This window comes from Rhipicephalus sanguineus, chromosome 4 (genome assembly GCF_013339695.2).
Source record: "Rhipicephalus sanguineus isolate Rsan-2018 chromosome 4, BIME_Rsan_1.4, whole genome shotgun sequence".
Classification (NCBI taxonomy): Eukaryota; Metazoa; Arthropoda; class Arachnida; order Ixodida; family Ixodidae; genus Rhipicephalus; species Rhipicephalus sanguineus.
In genome coordinates this window covers 84,767,367-84,789,947 of record NC_051179.1, presented here as the reverse complement: position 1 = coordinate 84,789,947, position 22,581 = coordinate 84,767,367, and the positions used below count along the sequence as shown (strand labels likewise).

At 48.6% G+C, this 22,581-nt stretch overlaps 1 protein-coding gene across 2 annotated transcripts in view; it reads right to left on the bottom strand.

Annotated features, from left to right (window-relative positions):
- LOC119391360 (venom metalloproteinase antarease-like TtrivMP_A) overlaps window positions 1-22,581 on the bottom strand; it is a 104,677-nt gene that overhangs the window by 6,928 nt on the left and 75,168 nt on the right. The window contains exons 1-6 of one of the 2 annotated variants that reach the window (XM_049414755.1): window positions 14,339-14,436; window positions 12,560-12,628; window positions 12,370-12,500; window positions 9,402-9,451; window positions 8,246-8,354; window positions 1,448-1,591 (exon numbers count right to left, since the gene is read on the bottom strand). In XM_049414755.1, coding sequence (XP_049270712.1) covers window positions 1,448-1,591; window positions 8,246-8,354; window positions 9,402-9,451; window positions 12,370-12,500; window positions 12,560-12,628; window positions 14,339-14,356 — 521 coding nt within the window. In that variant the 5' untranslated portion in view covers window positions 14,357-14,436. Of the gene's footprint in view, window positions 1-1,447; window positions 1,592-8,245; window positions 8,355-9,401; window positions 9,452-12,369; window positions 12,501-12,559; window positions 12,629-14,338; window positions 14,437-22,581 lie in introns of those variants that run through there. The other variant, XM_049414754.1, reaches the window with a different exon arrangement.

Below are 22,581 nucleotides of genomic sequence, written 5' to 3'. Positions count from 1 at the left end.
TTGCTTTGGTTGTTTCATGGTTTATGCGAAAGACGGCAATGATCGTCTCCTGGCAACTTTCTTGCTTGCTCGCACAATCGCAGCTATCGCTAGCTTTGAGTTTTTGTGTCGGCAGCCTCTCATCGCCTGACGTGACTGTCTATGTGGTCTGCATCACCCGGACATGGGAGGCTCTATGTCAGCGCCATCCTCGTGGTCTTTTCACACGTGCAGGCGTGGGTTCGCCAAGTAAAATGTAGTGGTAGCATTTCGTGCCTTGCTATGTTACAGTTTTGCATTTGCGTGGACCGAAAAATCCCTTTCCCGATTTTATGAATTCCGAATTTCGCGAAATAATCCGAGCGCTGTAATCACTTTGTTAAACCGAGTTTCAACTGTATATCCTGCCGAAGAAGGCACCCGGAAATACCTGAAACGGTTGAAAGTTCTCCCTCAAATATTGAGTGTTTTCATTCCCAACGGAACTCTATATTGCCCTGACAACTTCATTGTGCACCTAACAATACCGCAGGCTCATGATGCGACAAAAGTTGGTGCGTTTAAACCGCTTAAAAAAGGTCTCGACAAGATATGGTGTACGCTTGCTGTTTTCAGCAAAAAACAGGGTTGGTACGGTGTGTGCAGCCATTGACAAAAAAGTGAAGGAAAAAGAAGCAGGCGCAAAAAATGGTTGTGGCGTGAATCACCGGAAGAAGTTCGTTGCGTGTCAGTTCGCAGTGGTGTAGCGCGTGCCCTTCTCATGTGGTGCTTCATACAGTGGACAGACAGGGTGCTGCCTGAATGTACGTGTCAGAAAGCACCTTATCTCCTTAAAAGGCACGCCGTACACACACTTGGCGATGCATTGTAAAAGTTGTGATGGATGTTCGCCGCTTTTTGAGGCGACGCAGGGCTTGTTCGCTCGCAAGCACCAGACGGCAAGGGAAATGATTGAGGCAGTCTCGATAAAACAGGATATTGACACGAGTGTTAGCCACTCATCGATACATATACTAGAAGCGGAGTACGCTTACCTTCAAAAAAACATGTGAGATAACTTCGGTTCGTAGTTCTGTAGATAACCCACGTTCTTAATGCATGTGATGATATCAGGTTTATGGGGCGTTCATTCTTAGCTCGTTAAAAGTATCAAGATGCCTTTCCTACGTTGAGGAATTACAGGAATGGAATTGAACTGCTCGGCTATTCCCGGAGTGGGAATGGGCTGTTTTTTCATTCCGAGGAATTGAAAGGAATGGAATTGCGGCAAGTGCTAATTCCCCGGAATGGAATTGGAATGGAATGGAGGCGCCCATTCCGCAACACTGCTACGAACAGGTTATAGAAGCAACATGAACAGCGAGAGATGGAACGAAAGCTGGCGCACGGGCACCCGTATAATACCGGCCATCTGTACAGGTCAGGAGTTCGAGTAGATCGTGTGTGGTTACTTTGTGAGGAAGCGTACCTTAAAAATTCGGCGATCTCTTTCTTGCTGCAGCTGGAGAACGCACAGCTATTATTTCCACTTCTTCGTGGGCTAGTCATTATATAACCCTCCTCGACAGAGCAATTCTTTGCTTTCCCTTGTCCGTCGTGATTAGCGTCCAACCTGTAAAAATTTCCATTATTCATCTAAGCGATATTCACAGGGAATAAGTAGGAAGGAAATAGAGGAGAAGGTTGTGTCTACGGGCTCCGCATGCTGCCCGCAATCGAAACGAAAGTGCGTGCAATTCGGTGCTGGCACTTGACTGTGTGCTGTAAGTAATTATAATTCCACATTCTTTTACGTTACACACGATTAGTAAGCCATGTTCGACAAACCTTTACTGCCCAATAAATGAGCTAGCTTATTGGCCTTGTCCTGCTGACTACAACTGTTTAAATGTGAACATATTCGACAGAGATCTGTCTGGCTGGGTGAAAATTCATGCGAAAAATAATAAACCCTCCAGTCACCTATAGTCCAAAGTTGTTAAACTTAAACTTTAAAAAACTATAAAGTGACCCGACGTTTCGGGACCGATTCGGTCCCTTCCCCAGGGGTGACTCTTGAGGAAGGACTCTTGAGGGAGGAAGTCACCCCTGAGGAAGGGACCGAATCGGTCCCGAAACGTCGGGTCACTTTATAGTTTTTTTTAGTTTAACTTTAGCAACTTTGGGCTATAAGTGGCTGGAGAGTTTATTATTTTTCGTATGACTACAACTGTCCTCCTCGAATCATCGAAGTAGCAATGGGCGAAAACTTCCAGACGTCAAATACTGACAACTGCCATTCGTGAGTGAAATGGTTCTGTATTTGGTTCCAGCGAGCGGAGACGATCGCTGTCTCTCACCGTGTTCCATTTGCATATCAAGGAGAACTTGATACGTGGCATAAATGTTATCTTTGATTCAAAACAAATGTTGCTACCATATAAGAAAGTTCAGGACAGCGCATTGGTTCAGTTCAGGACAGCTAACAATTCAGACAATAACGTTGCTTGCCAACAAAGCCGTCTGTCATTTTTATTTACTACCATAAATTACTTTAAGGTGATCAAAATCCCAAATTCACCTCGCACTGCTCATGCTTTATGCAAATATAGTGCCGGAGACGTGGTATTCTTCCCGAATATCCGGATTATCTTTGTTTACAGCAAATAGTATATAACTCGGGCATTCGTAACTCCGCCAACAGTCGCCTACTCAGCAGAAAAATAACATCATCTTGAATGGTGCTTGCGTTCAAAAAAGTCACTTTTTCCCCTAAGGGCGAAGCAATGAATGCGTTCGTGACCAAGTTGGGCGGCATCAAAGATACAACCATCTTCGATACTGTGTATAGGTAGTCGTGTGCATCTTGTATCTGTATCATAATATATTCAGCAGGAGGTGTTTCAGTATATGTAGGTTCTATACTTCATACGAAACAACTATGGGCAGTCCAACGGGCCCGCGACGCAGCAGGGAGACTTCGTCTTTCTGTTACGACGTGGGAGCGGCCCGCAACGTGCTAGGGCGTGTTCCGAGGGACCGAAATAAAATTTATTCATCCATCCATCCATCCATACGAAGTATCATGATTCATAAGATAAAAGATACGCGTATAGCCCACATCAATGAAGCTAGCATTTGGTGGAGTTTATTTTTTAACCTAGGGGGCATATAAAACACACATTTGAGCCATAGTCGGCGAAAAGCTAAGAATACAAAGTAAAATATACCACTGTTCACGTGTAAAATGCGCGTCCAATAGCAGCCACTCTTTCCTATGACATAGGTTACGAAGAACGAATCAAAAATGCAACATCGAGTCGTTTGCTGAGATAGAAGCGAGGCACCGCTGCACCGGCAGCCGCTGTCCGGATTTTCTTCTCATGTTTGCTTAAAGTACAGAGCACTTTGAGGAACCGGCTTGTCGTCCATCCATCTGATGTGACTTGATCACGCTCACAGTAAAGCGCACAATGCAGGCCATAACAAGGCTAGAAATGCCAAACTCGGGTTAAAATGACCGAAGAATGTCTAAAATATTTTAATAACACAAATAGCCAAGGCGCAATCACATTAATTAACTTAAAATTGCTAAAACGTTCGGAGACATACATACAGTTTTCTCCGGCGGGACGTCACGAGAGGGCGCCACCGCATCGCTGAGCGAGCCAATGAATGACCCTCCCCGTGCGCCGGCGCGTCGCTGCGTCGCTACGTGACTACATGTGATGGGGGAAACAACCTAACGGAACTCGCTGCAGACGACGCTTATCTCAACTGCCGTAACAAGCAGGCAGTTGATAAAGCGCCGCAAAAGAAGCGCACATGTCAACTCCGAGTTTATGAATCTGCCTAACAAGATTCTACTCTTGCCGGGGAAACCCCACATGCCTACCCCAAACATTGGCGTCATTGACGCTTTGGTGAACGGAGCAGTGAGAACTTTACAAACGGAAATTGCTGGGTGCCCGTGTGACGCACTTCCGCAGGCTTCACAGTAATGTAGCTGCCATGCGTTTTTTTAAAGCGTATGACAGCTCCACTACTGTGACAAGGAAACCTTGTCAGCATATTATATAAGCCTTGCTTAAGCTTTCGATAAATCTTTTCGTAAACGTAGACTCCGGCGTTTCACGTTTATGTCCACAGTTATAGCACTTCTACTTTCATGATTTTTTTACGATTTATTCTCCGTGCCAGGCAGGTTTACGTGAAACTCCAGGTTTCTTCAAAAGGTACTCTGCAAAGTATAGATTGCTTACATGTTCCCCGTTTGCACTCTACATGTATTACTCCTAGTTTACGTTAGCTTCTGTAGCAGGAAACGTTGTGTTGGCTTCGGAGGCATTGTTCCTTAGCAAAAAATTCCAATGGATGCAAATAATAAAGGTCATAGCGGACGCAGCCGTCTTTTTGAGAATGTCATTGAGATATGCACGATGTTTTTCTCGTCTTCTACAGTGTTCGCCTACTGTGGCCTGCGAGATACATGCACAAATATCGCAAGTCTCGGAGTCTACCTGACTAGGGTTACAGGAATGCCAAGGCACGAATTATGTAGCGCTGCTTCACGAAGCTCTCGGATGCACAGGCGCCGAATCCATGCTGCACACGTGACCGTGAACGCGCTCCGCCAGCTGCTCCGTCTCCATTTTTAAATGCGAAGCATTTATTCACGAACAAAAGGCAGTTTGATCGTATCTATCTATCTATCTATCTATCTATCTATCTATCTATCTATCTATCTATCTATCTATCTATCTATCTATCTATCTATCTGTCTGTCTGTCTGTCTGTCTGTCTGTCTGTCTGTCTGTCTGTCTGTCTGTCTGTCTGTCTGTCTGTCTGTCTATCTATCTATCTATCTATCTATCTATCTATCTATCTATCTATCTATCTATCTATCTATCTATCTATCTATCTATCTATCTATGTATGTAGCCGCCTACGTCGGGGTGCTGTCGTGGTCGCTTCCTTATCTTGGTAAAAACGAAAATTGGCATAGGAGGGCATGAGGGTATGAAGATATCACTGTCTGGTCATGGCATGAATAACACGAAAATCCTGTCGAGTACGTCACGTAACTTCTTCGCCCAGTCACGTGTGGAACATACACGCATATCTCGGGCCGCGGTATGTGGGTATGAGCCATAGGTGATGATGAAATGAACTTTATTTGGTCCTGGAGAACCCCGATCAGACAACCCCCGAAGGGGGGCCCGCCGCAGTTGCTGGTGGCGCCCACGCCGGTACTGGAAGACCGTGGCCCTCCGCCCGTTCGCAGGCCTCCTGGACTGCCGACAGCTGGACTGAGAGCTCGTTGCTTTTAAGAGCCCTCTCCCAGTCCTCTTCTGTGCTGAATTTTGCGCTAAGTAACGCCGGGCACTGCCAGAGCATATGATCGAGTGTGCAATTATCCGCCCCACAGCTAGGACATCCTGTATTTATGCCTTCAGCAAAGTGGCTAAACGTGCTGCGAGACGGGAAGGAACCTGCCGGCAGCATCCGGAGAACCGACGACTGCGGCCTAGTAAGCTTGGAATGCGGGAGGGGGTATCGCCGCCTTGACAGTTGATAGTGCGAAGTAACTTCGTTGAAGGTGCCAAGTGGATCCCTGAAGCTCTCCGTGAAGCCGCCTCCGGACCCGCCCGCACCGCCGCGGCACGTGATTTCTCGCGCACGGTTATGGGCAAGTTCGTTGACGTTGGGAACTGTCGGATGAACCCCTGAGCCCATGTGGGCCGGGAACCAGGTAATTGTGTGAAAGCCTCCTACAGCCCTCGAACTGAGAATAGCGGCAGCCTCTCTTGAGACTACACCCGAAGCGAAGGCCCGGAGGGCAGCCCTAGAGTCGGTGAATATCTCAGGACGCGAAGGGTCCTTCATAGCTAGAGCTATCGCTACCTGCTCTGCTACGGAGGCAGACACCTTCCTAACGGAAGCTGAGTTTAGTACGCGACCTCGATGATCAACAACCACGGCCGCAAAGCTGTCCGAGCGGCCATACTGCGCCGCATCGACGAAAGCCACCTTTCCCGGGGATTTACCTACGAAGTCAAGCAGAGACTTGGCCCGTGCCGTTCACCGGCCAACATTGTACCGCGGATGTACATTACGCGGGAAGGGTTCCACCTCATAAGTACCCTTCATTGTTTGTGATAAAAATATCTTCTGTTCCGCACTGCCCGTATGATGACATCCAAGCGACTGTAGGAGACGCTGCCCAGCCTTGGTGGAGGAGAGCCGCGCGACCTGAGCTAGTTGCTGTGCCTCAATCACCTCCGAGAGGGTGTTGTGCATGCCCAGGTTCATGAGCCTGTCCGTGCAGGTACTCATGGGGAGTCCTAGCACCCTTTTAATACTTTTCCGCATTAAAGTGTCGAGTTTATCCTTCTCGCGTTTAGACCAATTTAGAGATGATGCGACGTAAATAATATGGCTCATGAGGAACGCGTGGTAGAGCCGAAGGAGATTACTTTCCCTCAGCCCTCCCCTGCGGTTTGAAACCCGTAAAATAAGCCGAATCATGTTCTCCGTCTTGGAGGTGATGCGGGCCAAAACCTGTGTGTTTCGGCCGTTGCATTCAAGAAGGAAACCTAATATTCGGATGCAGTTCACTCTGGGAATCGCTTGCCCGTCCCTTGTGGTTAGCGCAATCTGTACCTGATCAAGCGGTGAGTGGGGCCTCCTCCCACGCCTAACAGGTCTGTAGAGAAGCAACTCCGATTTGGAGGGTGACAGCCGAAGCCCCGTGTCCTCCAAAAAACTTTCTGTGATAGACAGCGCCATCTGGAGCGCTTCCTCCACCTCAGCATCCGAACCTCCCATGCACCAGACAGTAATGTCGTCGGCATATAGGGCGTGGTTTGTATTGGCTACAGTGGAAAGACGCTCCGAGAGGCCTTTCATGGCTATGTTGAACAAGAGAGGCGAAATTACCGCACCCTGCGGCGTGCCCCTCGCACCCAGGGTGAAGGTTCCTGATTTTGACTGCCCAATCTTTATGGTTGCTTTGCGGTCCCTGAGGAAGGCGCGAACATAGGCGTGGAACCTTGGTCCTACCCCATGCTCTCGACCGCCTCCAGGATGAACTTATGTGAAATAGTATCAAACGCTTTGGCGAGATCTAGGGCCAATATTCCCCGAATATCTAGGGTTCGTCGGTCGATAATTTGCCTCTTAATCAGGAGCATCACATCCTGGGTGGACAGACCCGGCCTGAAGCCTACCATGTTGTGTGGAAAGAGCTCTTTATCCTCGACATACCGAGAGACCCTGTTGTGTACCGCATGCTCCATCACTTTCCCTACGCAAGATGTTAGGGAGATGGGACGTAGGTTCTCCTTGGCGAGTGCCTTGCCCGGCTTGGGAATGAGTACCACCGAGGCGGTCTTCCAGACCTCCGGCACTCGGCCTTCTGCCCAGAGGAGATTGACCTCCTCGGTTAACTTATCGATGGACCTATCATCGAGATTACGCAGCAGCCTGTTCGTAATAGGTGATTCACCTTTTTACCTATCCAGAAGTGGTGAAAAGAAACATTGGTAATATAAACGCGATAGCGCTAAGAAAATCCGGCATCGGCAGCGTTGATCCGACGAGTGCAAAGAATAATTCTACGTGGCAGTTATGTTTCTACCGCAGAGCCACGCTAGCTCTTGAAACTCCTTTAGAAAAGATCCCATCAAGGCGTCATGTCGGTGCAACGTCAATTATGGTTGCAGTGCTTGACATCTAAATTTATAACGAGGTAATAAACAGTGTATATTTACTCCTATGATACAGGCGTCAGGTCGGGTTAACGTCAACTGCGGCTCGAGTGTCGGCGCCACTTTTTTAAGAGTCTATTAAACATTTTATATGCACTCCTATGACTCAGCAAGATGTATTCGAGCTTTGCTCGACCACTGAAGAATACGCTAACTAATGATATTCAAGACATCCCACACAGCGTGCCCTTCGTTTACAAAAAACTGACGTCTGTTCTGTAACACGGGTCTGTGACGTTGTATCAGACTATAAACTGCCCTTTAAAAGCCAGCGTAGCCCACGTGCCTGGTAAGCCCACGAATGTGCACATAACCACTACACCTACAAAAACCCGTCGATCCATCTCGCAACGTTTCTCTCATAACAGAAAAAAATACAGCATAGACAGGTACTCGCTGACGGTTTCGCATGAAACCAGTTCCCAAAATACGGGTGATCTGCCGAAATTTTGTCTATATTTCCTTTGTCAACACATATCGTTAATAGCAAACGTTCTTGAGCATGCGAAAGCACTTACAAATGAGCGATTTCGTGAGCGGCCGTCTGCACACCGGAAAACGTAACAGGCCGGTCCAAACCAATGGCAACATTGCCATTTCTGCAGGCCATTCCCTTATTTGCCATTCCTGCGGGTTAAAAGACTGCGAAGTGATTCAAATAGAAAATAACGAGGCGAGTCGTTCCTAAATACACAGATATATTCAATGAAGTGGACGGGGAGATGACCACCGCCGTAGTTCAATTGTTAGAGCATCGGACACGTAATTAAAAGGTTGCAGGTTAGGTCCCTGCCGGGGGCAGCTTATCTTTTCGCCCATTTTACTTTCTTCACATTTATGTCATAATTTCTACATATAACATCCCCTATACTTTCCTTGGCATTATTGTCTGTTAGTTCTCATTAATATTGTGTCTAACAAAGAAAAACAAGCTCTTAGAATTTATCTTCTTGTGTTCATTCAAAGCGAGGGTCTCGTTCTGGCAGACCTGATGCCTTCAGGTTGTACGCGGAGGATTATTGGTCAGCTGCCAGCTCTTAAAAAGATCACATGCTACGCAACGCCAGCAGGCAGAAAAAGATTGTCCCGCACTCGTCGTCATGGCTACGATCGGCGCTTACTAATACTTTCAGTTTTAAATGCACAGATATACCCAATGAAGTAGACGGAGGGGTGACCACGCCGCAGCTCAATTGGTAAAGCATCGGACGCGTTATTCAAAACTTGCAGGTTCGGTCGCGCCTGGTGGCAAGTTATCTTTTCGTCCACTTCACTTTCTTGACATTTACATAATTACTACAAATGACACCCCCTATACTTTCCTTGTCATTATTGAGTGTTAGTTCACATTCCCATTTTGTCTAAGAAAGAGAAATAAGCCTTGGAATTTTGCTCCTTTTGTGCAATCGTACTACAAGTATTATACGGTCGGGGAAGGGTAGTTTTTCAGTGTATGCATTTAGCTCTGTGGAATTGTAGACAGAGAAAGAAATAAACGAGGTTCCAAAGAAAGTAGAATAAAAAAACCCAACAGAGACATAGTGCTCTTCATTGGCTTGAAATAAAACTTTACGCGAGGTCTTGCACACTCAGTACTCAATTGTATCGAAATAACTCAATCTGGCGAATATGTAATGCTATATAGATGATGTTTTGTACCATAAAGTCACTTACCATTAGTACCGCCTTGGTTTTTCCCCTTTCTAATTTTAACGAGACCTGCACTAACAAAAAAGGAAAGGGGAAGGTAATAAATGACTCAATCAACCCAATTGCTTTCATGCACCCTAATACACAAAAATAGTATCTATATGCATTGGGTGTTAGACGCTTGCCGTAGATGCCAGCTTCAACGACAACGCCGATAAACCCGAGGGTAGCGCTCCGTGTGCGTGGTTTACTTGATCGCGATCTTACGGTCATTTTCTACATGTAGTAACTTCCTTGAGTTTTCTAAGTCTATCGTATATGCAGAGCAACAATCTTGGCCGCTTTGTTCCCTGGGAATTGTGAGCCCTACCTGATTCTAACAAACGACGAGGAATAGACTAACGCTCAAATGAGTCTGCACGTCTAGACCTGTAATCACGAAACATGGCCATCGACTAAACGACGCACCCCAAACGCACACATTGTGATTATTGCTGTTTTTGTGACAGCAGTCGACATGCCTCAAGACAGTCTCCCTTTGTACTTTCTCTTACGACTGATTTTCTCGAGAAAATCCAAAACAACGATGATCGCTGGAGCGTTGCGCGTGATTCCTATCCAGCTATCTTGGCCACTTCCATCTCTGGATAGTCACTAGGTTCGTTTCTTTTCTTGCGTCTCTGTGTTTGCGCGGATTTCATACCTTCCAAACGTCAAACAAGCCCAATTTGCAGACCTCAACTAGTCACACCAATGGTTCATTTCTTTCCCGTACTTTTCACAGCATCACACAATGGTGAAACGACGGAGTACTCTGGCCCAGTGACAGCTTAGCAAGGGTACTTGCGAAGAGCTCTTGCCAAGTGACAGAGCTTAGAAATGGTCCAGAAACTACGAACTACAATACTGTCACACTCTCGAGAATATAAAACATTAATCGGCACTAATGACACAGACCTTGGGGGCAGACTGGCACATCACAAACAGGCAAGCGGTTACGATTACTTGTACCTTTTAAGGTAGAAGTCAGCATTACTTTATACACTTGTGCTGACTTCTGCTACCTAAGTGGTACGATGAAGGTGTGGTTTCGGAACCGTGAGGAAGAACATTGCAGCTTGACATCCCGAAGCAAAAACGTCGTGACTTGATCGGTAAGCCCTCAGACCGAAAAATGCTGCGAAGTTCTCAGTTTGCTTGAAACGTCCGAAGTTCTCAGTCACGTTTCTCAGTACAATTCTCAGTCTCGGTCGGTGACTTAGAAACGAAGTTCTCAGTCATGCCTATAATTCATCGAGGATGGGCTCGTACTGTGCCCAAAGCCGATAGTAACATGCCAGGATGCGACAAGGTTGGACTCGCGTTGAAAATGGCAGCGGACCATACACTCACTGTGGTAACGCGCAGAATGCGTACCAAAATGGACGTCGTCTTCGAGGTATACCAGAACTTCGAGCAAGGCAAGAGCCGCCGTGTTCGACGACCATTCGTCCAGCTTCCACACACGGCCGCACTGTCTTCGTCCAAAGAGCGACCATTGTCACTTCCATCGCCCTCAACAGAGTCTACAAAGTTTGAAGAGATGGCTCCTGCTGGCGGCTTTAGCCAGCCCAGCGCCGAAGTATCAAATGTACAAGCGATCTCGCGAAAAAAACTCACGAGCCTAGGTATGCACGCTGTTTTCACTGTAACCAGAGCTACATCCTCTTCAAACACACCGACACCGTTCCCTCGTTATCAAGGAATCGTTCCGCGTTCCTGGAACCTCGATAAGTAGAGAATTGAGCATAATCGCGCTGTTTGCTTCAGTTGCCGATTTGTTGTTGCTAACTATGTGCAGTGTTGGAAGTAGGTGGTAGGAACGACCAGTGGTCGTCGCTACCACCTATGAGCGCAGTCGTTTCAGGTCATTATCTCTCACACGATTATCCAATTCTGACGCTGCCACTACCTGACCCAACCGCTCGCCGACTCCTAGAGACCAGCAGTCGCGTTCGCAACCATTTCGTCACCTATCACTCACCGCCACCTAGCCTCCCTCAGTAGGCGATTAATAGCGGCTCCTTCCATCCTCAAATCTAAGCGATGCATCTCCCTGAGGTAAGGATGTATTCAAACATTCTTCGTAACTAATCGCCCTGCCGAACTGATGCTGCATACAGGACATCGAAGTTGACCGCGTGACCATGTCTGCACTTGTCGATATCTGGGTGCTGTCGCGAAGCGATTCTGTTGCGATTATATGACATTTCTGGCGCTTTTCTCCACTGTTGGCCGTCTAAGGTTGCTCAAGATTTTCGGGCCACGTCCTATGATCATCGGCAGACGGCTAATGGCGGCGAAAGGCATAAAAATATTGTAGAATTGTAATAGAATCGCACCGCGACAGTACCCCTGAGCTCATATTTCTGTTAGCAACTCCGGTTTAAAAGGGTGGCCGCACCTGCTCTATATGGTGTCGTACGCGTGGCCAACGGAGGGACCCCTAGCTTAGTTTGAATTCGCACCACTAGTGCAAAATCAGAATGTTGAACCACTGGCGCAGTGGTGCACCACTGCGCCAGTGGTTCACCACTGGTGCACCACTGGTGCACCGCCGGGCCCCTAACGCCTGATTTATTTACCATTCTTGAGCCGCGTCCTCATCATGCTAGTCTTGGTTTGGACGTTAAGCTGGCTTCATATTTCCTGTGGAGGGCGCCCTATAGCTCCACTTAGCTGGAGTGGCTGATGCACACCATTAACGCATGTAACGCACACCTCTAATCATTTTTCATTATGCAGCATGCGTGCAATTCCAGCGATAAACCAGCAACATCAATAATTCGTCATTCTATGAACAGGGTCGCAGAAGCCGGACGACGTATGCTTATTTTTAACGCATTTTTAAAAGTCCATATATTTCAATGTGAATTTTGTAAAAGATCGCGTTTTTTATATATTACAGAAGCTGTGCGCTTTAGCTTATGTAGAAAACGTAGTTCATAATTACCTGACTGCCATATAGAGGATGTCAGACACATTGTGTACGGCACTGGTGCGCGCAAGTTTCCCTAATGCATCCAATGTTTGATCTGCCATGACCCGTCCATCGTTATGTATATGTAAATAGTTTTGTTTGTCCTGGAAAGGTAATACTCTAATCGACACCAACGCAAAACTCCATAGTGTGTTTTCGTTACCTTCAATCCTTCAATTACGGTTAACCCTATCCTGGCCGGTGGCTCGAGCTGCTGCAAGCGAAGGCTCACCTGCGAATGTTGATTAAAACGAAACCGCGGGTTCATAGCGGTAAAAGGAGGGAAGAAAATGCGGTGCAAGGTAATAATAGTAGGATAAAGATACTTGAACATCATGTTATGTTGAGAGTCACTTACTGTACAAAGGTACAAGTTAATAATTCGTAATGTCATATTTGTTAGAGCTGATAGTGTCAGCCAAGTCGATGGCACCACGAATGCGCACGTACACATGTGAGAAAATGTTTACGGACCAAGGAAGCGCGTGCCAAAATAGGGCGCCTCGATGCCAGCTCCTCCGGAGGCGGACACATCGAAACGCCCAGTGACGAAATGCACCGATGCCCCATCTGCCGACGCGGCTCGTGACGACAAGGGCGCTGAGGCAATGGTGCGCGCGCACATCCCATCATATCTGCTAGCCTGTCCTGTATCTTTCCCTGGCGAGGTCCATATACTTTTGCTCACGGGTGTACGTATTCATCTAGTTCAGCAATTAGCAAGGTAAGAGAAAATTTTCCTCCATAGTAGCGTAACTTGTCTTGTAAGCAAACAGACATGATGAATGACAACTTCACAGTTACTAAGAAATGCAAGAACAATGTTTGGACATTGCTTTTGGGTCACTTACAAAAGTTAAGAAGCACTGAAAGGCAAGGTCTGTTAGTAGAGAAAACAATGCAGGAATCTGCATTCGCCGTGCATTCTTTTCTGAAAAACGCGACTAAAGGAGCGCGGCATATGCAACTTCTAATGTACGCTTGCCACACGGGCAAAAGAAATGGCATTTATTACCTAATCCCCTCAGATTTAATGGCGTTTGCATGATGTCACACTGGCAAACTTAGCCATTCGCAACTTCATTGATTTGCCACAACTGATTAGACTGACGAATGCGCATTCTCGACGCCGGAGCTCGCGCTACGCAGCACATATATTATAAAGCTTTTTTTTAAAGATTATGTGAGTAAGTGAGTGAATAATGTTTATCACAAGATCCGGCATGTTTGCGGTCTGGATTGGACCGCTCATATAGAGCCCAGAAGACCTTGTGTCCCCATAGCTTCCCTGGCCTGCTGGATTGGACATTTTTCGTCTTCGACCTCCGAGCTGAGCAGCGCTACCCGCGACAGTATATGTTTATACGAAGCTCTTTCTGTTGTGCATAGTTTGCATTTGTTGGCCGGTAAAAAAATATTTTATACATGCCATTTAACAACAGCTAGCCCTCTTGTCAGGAGTTGGAATTGGCGAAATTCAGTTCAGCGTTGCAACGGCTTCTACATAATAGTCGACGCGTTGCTTCTATGGTACGCATGCAATGCCAGCATGTAATGCCCTAAGTTGGTACGGTCGATGGTGACGTTGTTAGGGGCACAAACAAGTTCAAGGTATTCACTACACAGCATGCTTGTTTCTACATTTCCCTGTAGCCTTGAAGGCAGATTAGCTTTTGGCTGTTTATTTTTTAATATTACCTTAAATTTCCTGACTTCCAAAGTCACTGTTATCGACATCATCAGGTCAAATGTAATTAAAGGTGGCCGTCTGGCAGCGCCACCGAAAAACGAAAATGTCATTCAGGTGCTAAAGGCCTTTAACCACTGGACGTTGTTTCTTGTGACCGTGTTTAGGAACTCACTATGTTCCCCTTTATGCCAAACATCACGCAAGTGCAGTCTATTAAGGAGACAGCTGCTGAACCTTCCTGTCTCCACTTACCGAATGCATAAACACCATAGCGTAGGCAACGCGGTCTTCCGTTTCATTACCAAAGTATGCGGTGTGATTGAGATCGGTGAGGAAGTGGGTCTCAACGGTATAGGATTTTTGGGAGCTCTCGACTTTTCTGTGAAGAAGAACGTGGCAGAGAAGACAGTTTGGTATGTAGCACCCTTCAAGGAAATCTTATATTTATCCACAGACGTACCAATTTCTGGATAACGTAGTTCATTTTCCAAGCCGCTTTCTGAAAAACACAAGAAAGAGAATAAAAATTCGGCAGATCCCACGTGCCGTGGGAATCGATGGTATGCGAAGCATGCGCGTGATGGTGACTGTGGCGTAATTTCCCACATTGAGCGAAACGTTACGGAATGATGCTAGAGAAATGTGGAAGTGGTATACGCACACTCATAAGTTGAAGAGTATATGTATTATAAAACCAATTGTTTACAGTTGTGTAACGATGCCAACATGGCCGTTTCCAACACCAGACGCGGTAAGCTGATATGTAGTGCTTATATTCTTCAATGCTGGATAGCGCGAATCCAAACAGGACAAAGAAGGAACACAGATTGACAGGACAGACGTTACTCGCAACTAAGCTTCATTCAGGAAAGTTTTCCTAGATATATACACAGCCTAGTGGCACGCGCAGGCGCACTGCACGTACGTTACAGTCACAGCTACAGTTGTTATGCTTATACTTGTCCGTTATGACGGAGAACGCACGCACGTTTCACGAACCCGTGTGTATGTGTAGAAGGGGTTGTTGACAGTTCTTTAATAAAGTCATCATCACTGTTATCAGTGAGCACCAGCAGCTGGACCGGACTTGTTAACCGGATCCGTTCTTGATCGTTGCAATGAGGAGTCTAAGTGTAGTGAAGTGTGAGGTATAGTGCAACTTGTGGAAATCCTGGATGCCTCTTACGATGAAATGATCTATAATGCCTCCTGTCGTGGACGTGGCAGCGAGGTCTTTTGATGCCCTGTCCACATGCAAGCCGTCTTTCACGCAGTATAAGGACGAATCTTTGCTGGGTCTTGATAAATCAATGTTGAAATCACCGGTAATGATGAGAGACCTGGTTCTCTCAGCAGGTTTATTGTAGGAAGTGTAGTGAAGAGGAACGTCTGGCGCTGCAGCCACATCGCCAACCCTGCGCGAGGCACGAGCTGGAGCTGCCTAGCCCGTGCTTTTGCTGCAACGCTGTCCGCGCCCGTCCAGTTCCTGCTGCTGCTGTTACGACGCAACCACCGCTCGTAGCCCAGTGTTTTCATTATATTTTGGTGGAGGCTGCTGCGGTTTTCCCCGGCCCTGGAATTGCGTAGCCGAAAGCTCCCGTCCGTCATGCCTGACGACGCCCCCTCGACACCCCCACCGGCTTCCCCGCCCATGTGTCCCGGTGCATTAACCCGGTGCATGTCCCGGTGCATTATAGAAGCATTAACCCCGGTTTTTGCGTAATCCTCGTGGTCCACGTTGCCGACCACGTGCATGAGTGGATGATAGTTGAGCGTCTTCCAGGAGTGTTCCTTCATAGCGTCCCTTCATGCTCTTACAGATGACGAGCGGAGTGTTTCTTCTCTGCTTGAGGAGATATCGACGGCAGGCCTCGCACATAGGTTGACGTCATCGCATGCGCCCTCCGTGCAGCGGAGATGTCCCGCTTGTTTCATCTCTGCATCAACCAGGTTCGACGCCAGTGCTGGCGCACTTTTGCTCGCATGTAAAACATACGATGCGTGGGGCGATGTTATCCATTTGTACTTTATTAGAAAAATGACGTCAGCGCGGCGTTGACGGCAAAAAGCCGTCTAGGGTTCCATATAATTGCTATCCCAATAAAACTTACGAAGAGACAAAAAAAAACATGACATATGCTATGTACACGACGCAGCGCTCCTTTAACAGCTAACGACGTATCCATGTATTGAGGTACTTTGCATTATTACATAATATCGCGTGCTTGCCTTCTCTGGGAATCTCCTCTGTTACTCTCAATGACTTGTGGTAATCTTGCCATTGCGCTGCATGCCCTGCCCATGCCCATTTCAGGCAGGTTAGGTTATGTCTGCAGATGAGATTAAGTTTGTGGAGATAACGTGCCCGCAGCAAGCACATGACTGGGTTGTTTGGCAAAACATTGAAGAGGCCTTTGCCCTGCAGTGGCCGTAGTCAGGCAGATGATGATTACGATGATGTCGAGATCAGTCCGCGGACACTAAAGTAAGACGCGCACTTAGCGGCTCCCACGTTTACCATTCGTGTGACATGCTGTTATTGATCTATGCATCGAATGTGCACGTGGTTAGCGAGAATCGGCAAAATGCGTCTTTTCTGGACACTATGGTAGGATTCCGAGCATTTAATTTCCGCTTCCTGACACTGACTGCCACTCAAGTTAAGAACACTCGTAACGCTATGCATTTAGTTCAACAAACATCCCGTTCCATTGCTGCTGTTATGTACAGTCACGCTCAATATGACTTGCAACACGGCAGCGCCTGGCCTCATGAGTTCAAGGATTGCGCATGGCCTGAACTTGTTTTAATTTCAGCAACTAAATGATGTTTTCTTATTTGAAATCATCCCCGAGTGCGAGGACAGCGTCTACTTATAGAAATAAAAGCTAGTGGAAGCCATGAGCAGTCTTTGAACTCTTGAGGCCACGCGCTCCCGTGCTAAAAGTCATATTGAGCGCGACTGTACATACATACATACATACATACATACATACATACATACATACATACATACATACATACATACATACATACATACATACATACATACATACATACATACATACATACATACATACATACACACATACATACATACATACACACACACATACATAAATGGCGAGAGTGTAGTTAACAGAAAGCTTGCTGCTTACCGACACCGTCCACGACATCATAGCTCCCAGGTGTGAAGTCGACAAGTGATATTCGGTGCGCCATTCTTTCCTGTGACGACCGTTCCCAATTCTCACTAGGTTCAATTCTGTGAGTGTGATTTACCATCCCTGTCTAAATTAAAGAACAACAGATCCAAATTCTTGCGTGAATTATATGAGAGTTCTACTGTCGGAGCTGCTGGCTTTATCGTCTTCACATTAAAGATATTGTACGCGAAAATCATCCGCATTATACAAATAAATATGAGCTCTTTGGTAAAGCTAAGTCTTGTATAAACAGGCGCTCAGTTGCACGGGCGTTGCCAGGAGTTTCTTTTGGGGGTAAGGGTGAAGCGGAGGGCTGCTGCCTTAATGGGGTCGTGTGTGTTCATATATCTGTAAAAATTCAGAGCCGTTACATTACAGGGAAGATGGAAGCCAGCGCCTGCGACTGATAGTTCTGTGCGCGTTGGCGCTCCTTGAATTTCCGCTGTTCTTTCTATGTGACGGACAATACGTGTGTGTCCCATAGCGAGTCCACAGTGCAACTACTGGTAAAAGCAAAGAATATAACAGTGCAAGTGTGATCTCTACGTCACTAGACTAAGGGACACAACGATCTGTGGGAAGTGCCCCGCCGAGTGTCGCGACACTTGTGCCAGAAAAATGGCTGTAGAGCGTCCAGAGCGAGCTGATGTGCGTCGCTTGCGCTCCGCCGAACGTGCGCTGTCGCTGACCGGATTACCCCAATATCGTCGCCGCAGGTGTGTCGAGATGTCAAGTATTCACTGTCCGGAACATCCGGGCACCCTTACCGAGCCGGTAGGGCATTTTAGTCCTTATCGGCTTCAGAAGATCCTATGCAAGCATTGGGCCGCTAGGCCTAAGTGACGACCTAGCTCCCCAGTGCGAGCACGGGCCACCAGGCCCGGCAACGCGGCCCCTTCCACAACAATATGAACGCTAGCATCACGCCGCCTGCCGGCACGACTGCTAACCGATGCCTGCAAACTGTGCTCATCCCCAACGACAGCCTAGTACTAGCACACCTCGGCGAGCGAAGGTGATCCCCCGTGCTCCATTCCACATCGTCTGCCTCGCCGTGGCCGCCGACCGACACCGATGCGAACTGGTAACTGGCGATTTGCCGTCGTCCGGGCCAACGCCAGACAAAGTTGGTTGAAGCTCGATCGGAAGTAACGCGGCCAGCCGGTCCTGCAAGCACTGCGCCCACCCACGTAGCCACCGGGGCTGCCCTAGCTGAGAACGCTCCTGCTGCGCCGGCAGACGCGTCATGCGTCGCACCGGCGGCAACAGCACCACATGTGTACCACACGCACGGACATAAATATCATCATGCGTCCGAAAAAGTATCTGGCCATTCGGAACTTCACGACGCATCAAATATCCCGAGTCGTAGCGCTGACGGGCAATTCTCGACAACATTGCACGGGTTACCACTTCACCGTCCGTACTAGCCCAGGGTCGAACATTATCATTTCAAGCCCACCACATGTTGGCACGGCTCAAATTCTCCGCCGGATCACCACTCTCACACTTCAGAGGAAGACTTACGTACTCAACACTTATGTGGCGGCCCCCGAAGACACGCTGCATGGAGTCATTCATGGGATAGAGCCCGGCACAACTCCTGAAGGACTAACCGCCAACCTATGCGTGTGCACGCAGTGGGTGGCTGTGCAATGTGCGGATGCTTGGTGCTACCAAAACTGGTGGGATCACCGTCGAGGGCCCCCTTCACCCTGATATCTACTGTATTACGGGGAGGCGGGGGGGAGGGTGGCCTGCTACCCATTCAAGCCGGTGCAGCAAACCTCCTAAGTCTGTTTACAACCAGGGCACCGTTCGGACGTATACCCCCACACCGAATGCTCGAGTATGTCGGCATTGTGGTAGCCTCGACCCCGTGGACGGTGACCCTTGTGCTTCCAAATGCCGATTGCTTGGGGATGGACGGACACCTAACGGGCGCCAAAGTATTTTCTCAAAGGTTGAAGGTCCAGCGGCGATGGCCATCTGCTCCCCTTGCTGCACCCACCTCTACCCGCGGGCGCAACCCACACACTCGCAAACGCCGATGGCTCAGTGAGGACAACGAGACTTCGCAAAGACGCTCCCAATTTCGCCCGAGGTCGCAGTCCTTCCCTCACCTCCCTCCTTCGGGACCTGGCCAGCAGCATCAGAAGCAACCGAACTACCAGTGCCAGAAGACCAAGGGGCAGCAGCAGCAACCCGCCTGCCAACAGTCCCAGGAGGCATCCTGCAAAATGAGCTGGTCAGTAAAAGTAGCTAAAACCACCGCTCCGCATAACACCCAATACACCGAGTACGAACACCTCACGGAAAACATAAAGCTCAAACTGGATCTAGCAGCCGTGAAGACGCGTCAGGCCAAGGAGAGTGCTGTACTCCACGCCCTCATGGCGCGTCTTGGTTCGCCACCCGACTCCCCCGAACACCGCTCCGAAATCACTCCTGAGAGACAGACAACCCCTAAAATGGCGCTATCGGCTCCTACCGCGACGGGCACCGCGGTCACACGCGAAGAGATACGCGAGATGCTCGCACCGCTTACTCAACTACTGTCTCAACAATTCAGTGGCGTCATCACATAATTCGGAGAACGCCTTGATTTTCTCGAGACACGCCTCGAGGCCCAAATTGCTGAAACAGGCGGAAATATACGAACTAAGACGGCCACCCGTAGCTCCCGCACAGTGACAGATCAAGCCCACCACAGACTAAGCCTGGAGTCATATTCCTCCGAATTCTTTTCCACACCTGCTTCGACACCCGGCAACCTGACCCTCATTCCTACATCGGCCTCGGAAGCCGACATACCTACATCCACGCCTTTCCACACACCGAATTAACCTTGGGCAGCAAAACCCCACCCATTCGCTAACATTTAGAATTCTGGCAGTGGAACTGCCACGGATTCCTCAGAAAAGCGGAGCCTCCTCCAACAATATATCACACACACCTTGCTCAGCCAGATGTCATCGGCCAGCGCTTTAGGAGCCTGGCACGTCACCCACAATTTCCAGGCTATGAGTCCTGCAATAGCCAGACAGAAGGCAGAGCAGCCGTCCTGATTAACAGAGCGCTAATAGCAGTTGGCATGGACAACATCCCAGACACCAACCCAGACCATGTGGAGTCGTCATCATCGTCATTGTATATGCGCCCCAAAGCAAAAAGCTACCGACTTCCATGCCCCCATCCAGGGCCTCTGCAAATTAGCCCAGGAAAAGGAAATCATACTCCTTGGGGACTTAAACGCTCTCCACGAACGCTGGGTGTACAACCGTTCAAATTTCAAAGGCAAACAGCTTGCTGCGGCCACCGAAAAAATCCAGCTCGAACTGCTTACGGATCCCGCAGTCCCCACCCGGATCGGCAACAGTGTATGCAGGGGCACTTGCCGCGATCTCGACTTCGCCCGTGGCAGTGCAAACTATAATTAAGACAACCTGCAGGAATCCTTGGGGAGCGATCATTATATTCTCCGTACGAAAATTACGGAGAGTGCGACGCGTCGCTCCATAGGAAAAGGTCGCACAACAAACTGCACCGCCTCCACCGCGAGAGCAAGCATTCAATCCACCTCTTTCAATTTCCTGTGCTGCCCTCTACCACTTTGGTAGGGGTTAGGTAGGGTCCGGGACAGCCGGTATTGTCAGAAGCAAGGCCTCCGACATGATGAGACGTTTCGCGACTTTTCCGCTAGGGAAGAGTGCATGTGTGGGGGCGCCGTGAAAAAGGCGGATTGGCAGCCACAAAAGCCTCACCTACCGGTGTGCCCAACCTTAAAAAATTTGGGAGCGTTGTACCACCACCGTTAACAGAACACCTCAACCACCGGAAGTGGACGGTCATCTACTGCACCTGTGCGAAGCCAAGGCACCTCATCAGCAGATGGAAGACACTAATGCATAACAGGCGTCTCAAGATGAGGATCGCTGCTCTCACCGCCCAGGCAGTACAGTCTGATGCGTAACTGGCGCGACTAAATCAGGCGCAGTTCAGTTACCCTTCGGGGTTCACGTACGACCCGTACGTGGCATATTCTACGTGCTTTGATTGACCCCACTCGAACAAAAAATGAGACAAGTAAGTTGGCCGGGCGCCGCATACATGCCTTTGAAGGCACGGATGATGAGCTGCTTGCTCAAGTCAAGCGCAAATGCTTTCGCGAATATGACCCGGCACCATGTCAGGCAATGTATCAGGGTCGCGCCAAAGACACTCTCGACCAATCGATAACGGTGTACGAAGTCTATGCTGCCACTCGCTGCAGCACCCGACACAGAGATGCTGGGGCGGACAGAATCACGTACTCCCTTATCAGGAACTTCAAAGACACCGCCGTACAAGAGCTCACGGCGTTTCTCAACGATCATTGGCAATGCGGCACGCTCCCCTCTGAATCGAAGCTCGCGGAGGTGATAATGCTACGGAAGCCGGACGAAAACTCCAGATCGAAAACCTTCGGTCAATATGCATCACTTTCTGCCTTGGTAAGCTCTTCGAGCACATCATCACTAGCCTGCTGCAATCAATGTACGCATTGAATATACGGGTTCCGGGCACATCTTTCAATGCAGGATGTATAGCTTCAATTAAAAGAAGTCATTGATACCACCCCACAGCAAGGAGAAAACATTACTTTGGCTTTAGACCTCCAGGGCGCCTTTGGTAACGTTAGTCACCAGGCCATACTTGTGGGCCTCGGGGCCCTTCATTGCGGACAGCGCATGTACGGTTACGTTCAGGTTCTCCTGTCGAACCATACCGCCATGGTCGGTTTTGGGTCGATCCATTCAAGTATTATCAAGTTTCCGAAGAAGGGCACACCGCAGAGCTCAGTGATTTCCCCGCTACATAGCAATGGTAGGGCTGGCGCACAAACTCCACCGCATCGACGGCATCCAGCATGCAATGTACGCGGAGGGCATCACGATTTGGGCCACGCGGAGGTCTCTTGTAAAAAAAGAACATAACCTGCAGCAGGCAGCCACCTTCGTCGAATAATACGTACAGGCACGTCGCCTGGCCTGTGCAAGAGAGAAGCCTGAGCTCCAATGAATCTGGCAACACAAGCCCCCACAGTCGGTGCAGAATGACCCAGGCTACCGCCTCCGCTTCGTCCGTTCCGGCAAACAAGTCACAGAGAAAACCATTATTCGTATACTGGGAATGTGGATACAGTCAAACCGCCATGTAAATCACATACGTGCCCTCCTCCGCACCACCACGCTACAGGACGCCCGAATGAAGCCGCCACTCCTCGCCATGGCATGCACGAGGAGGACA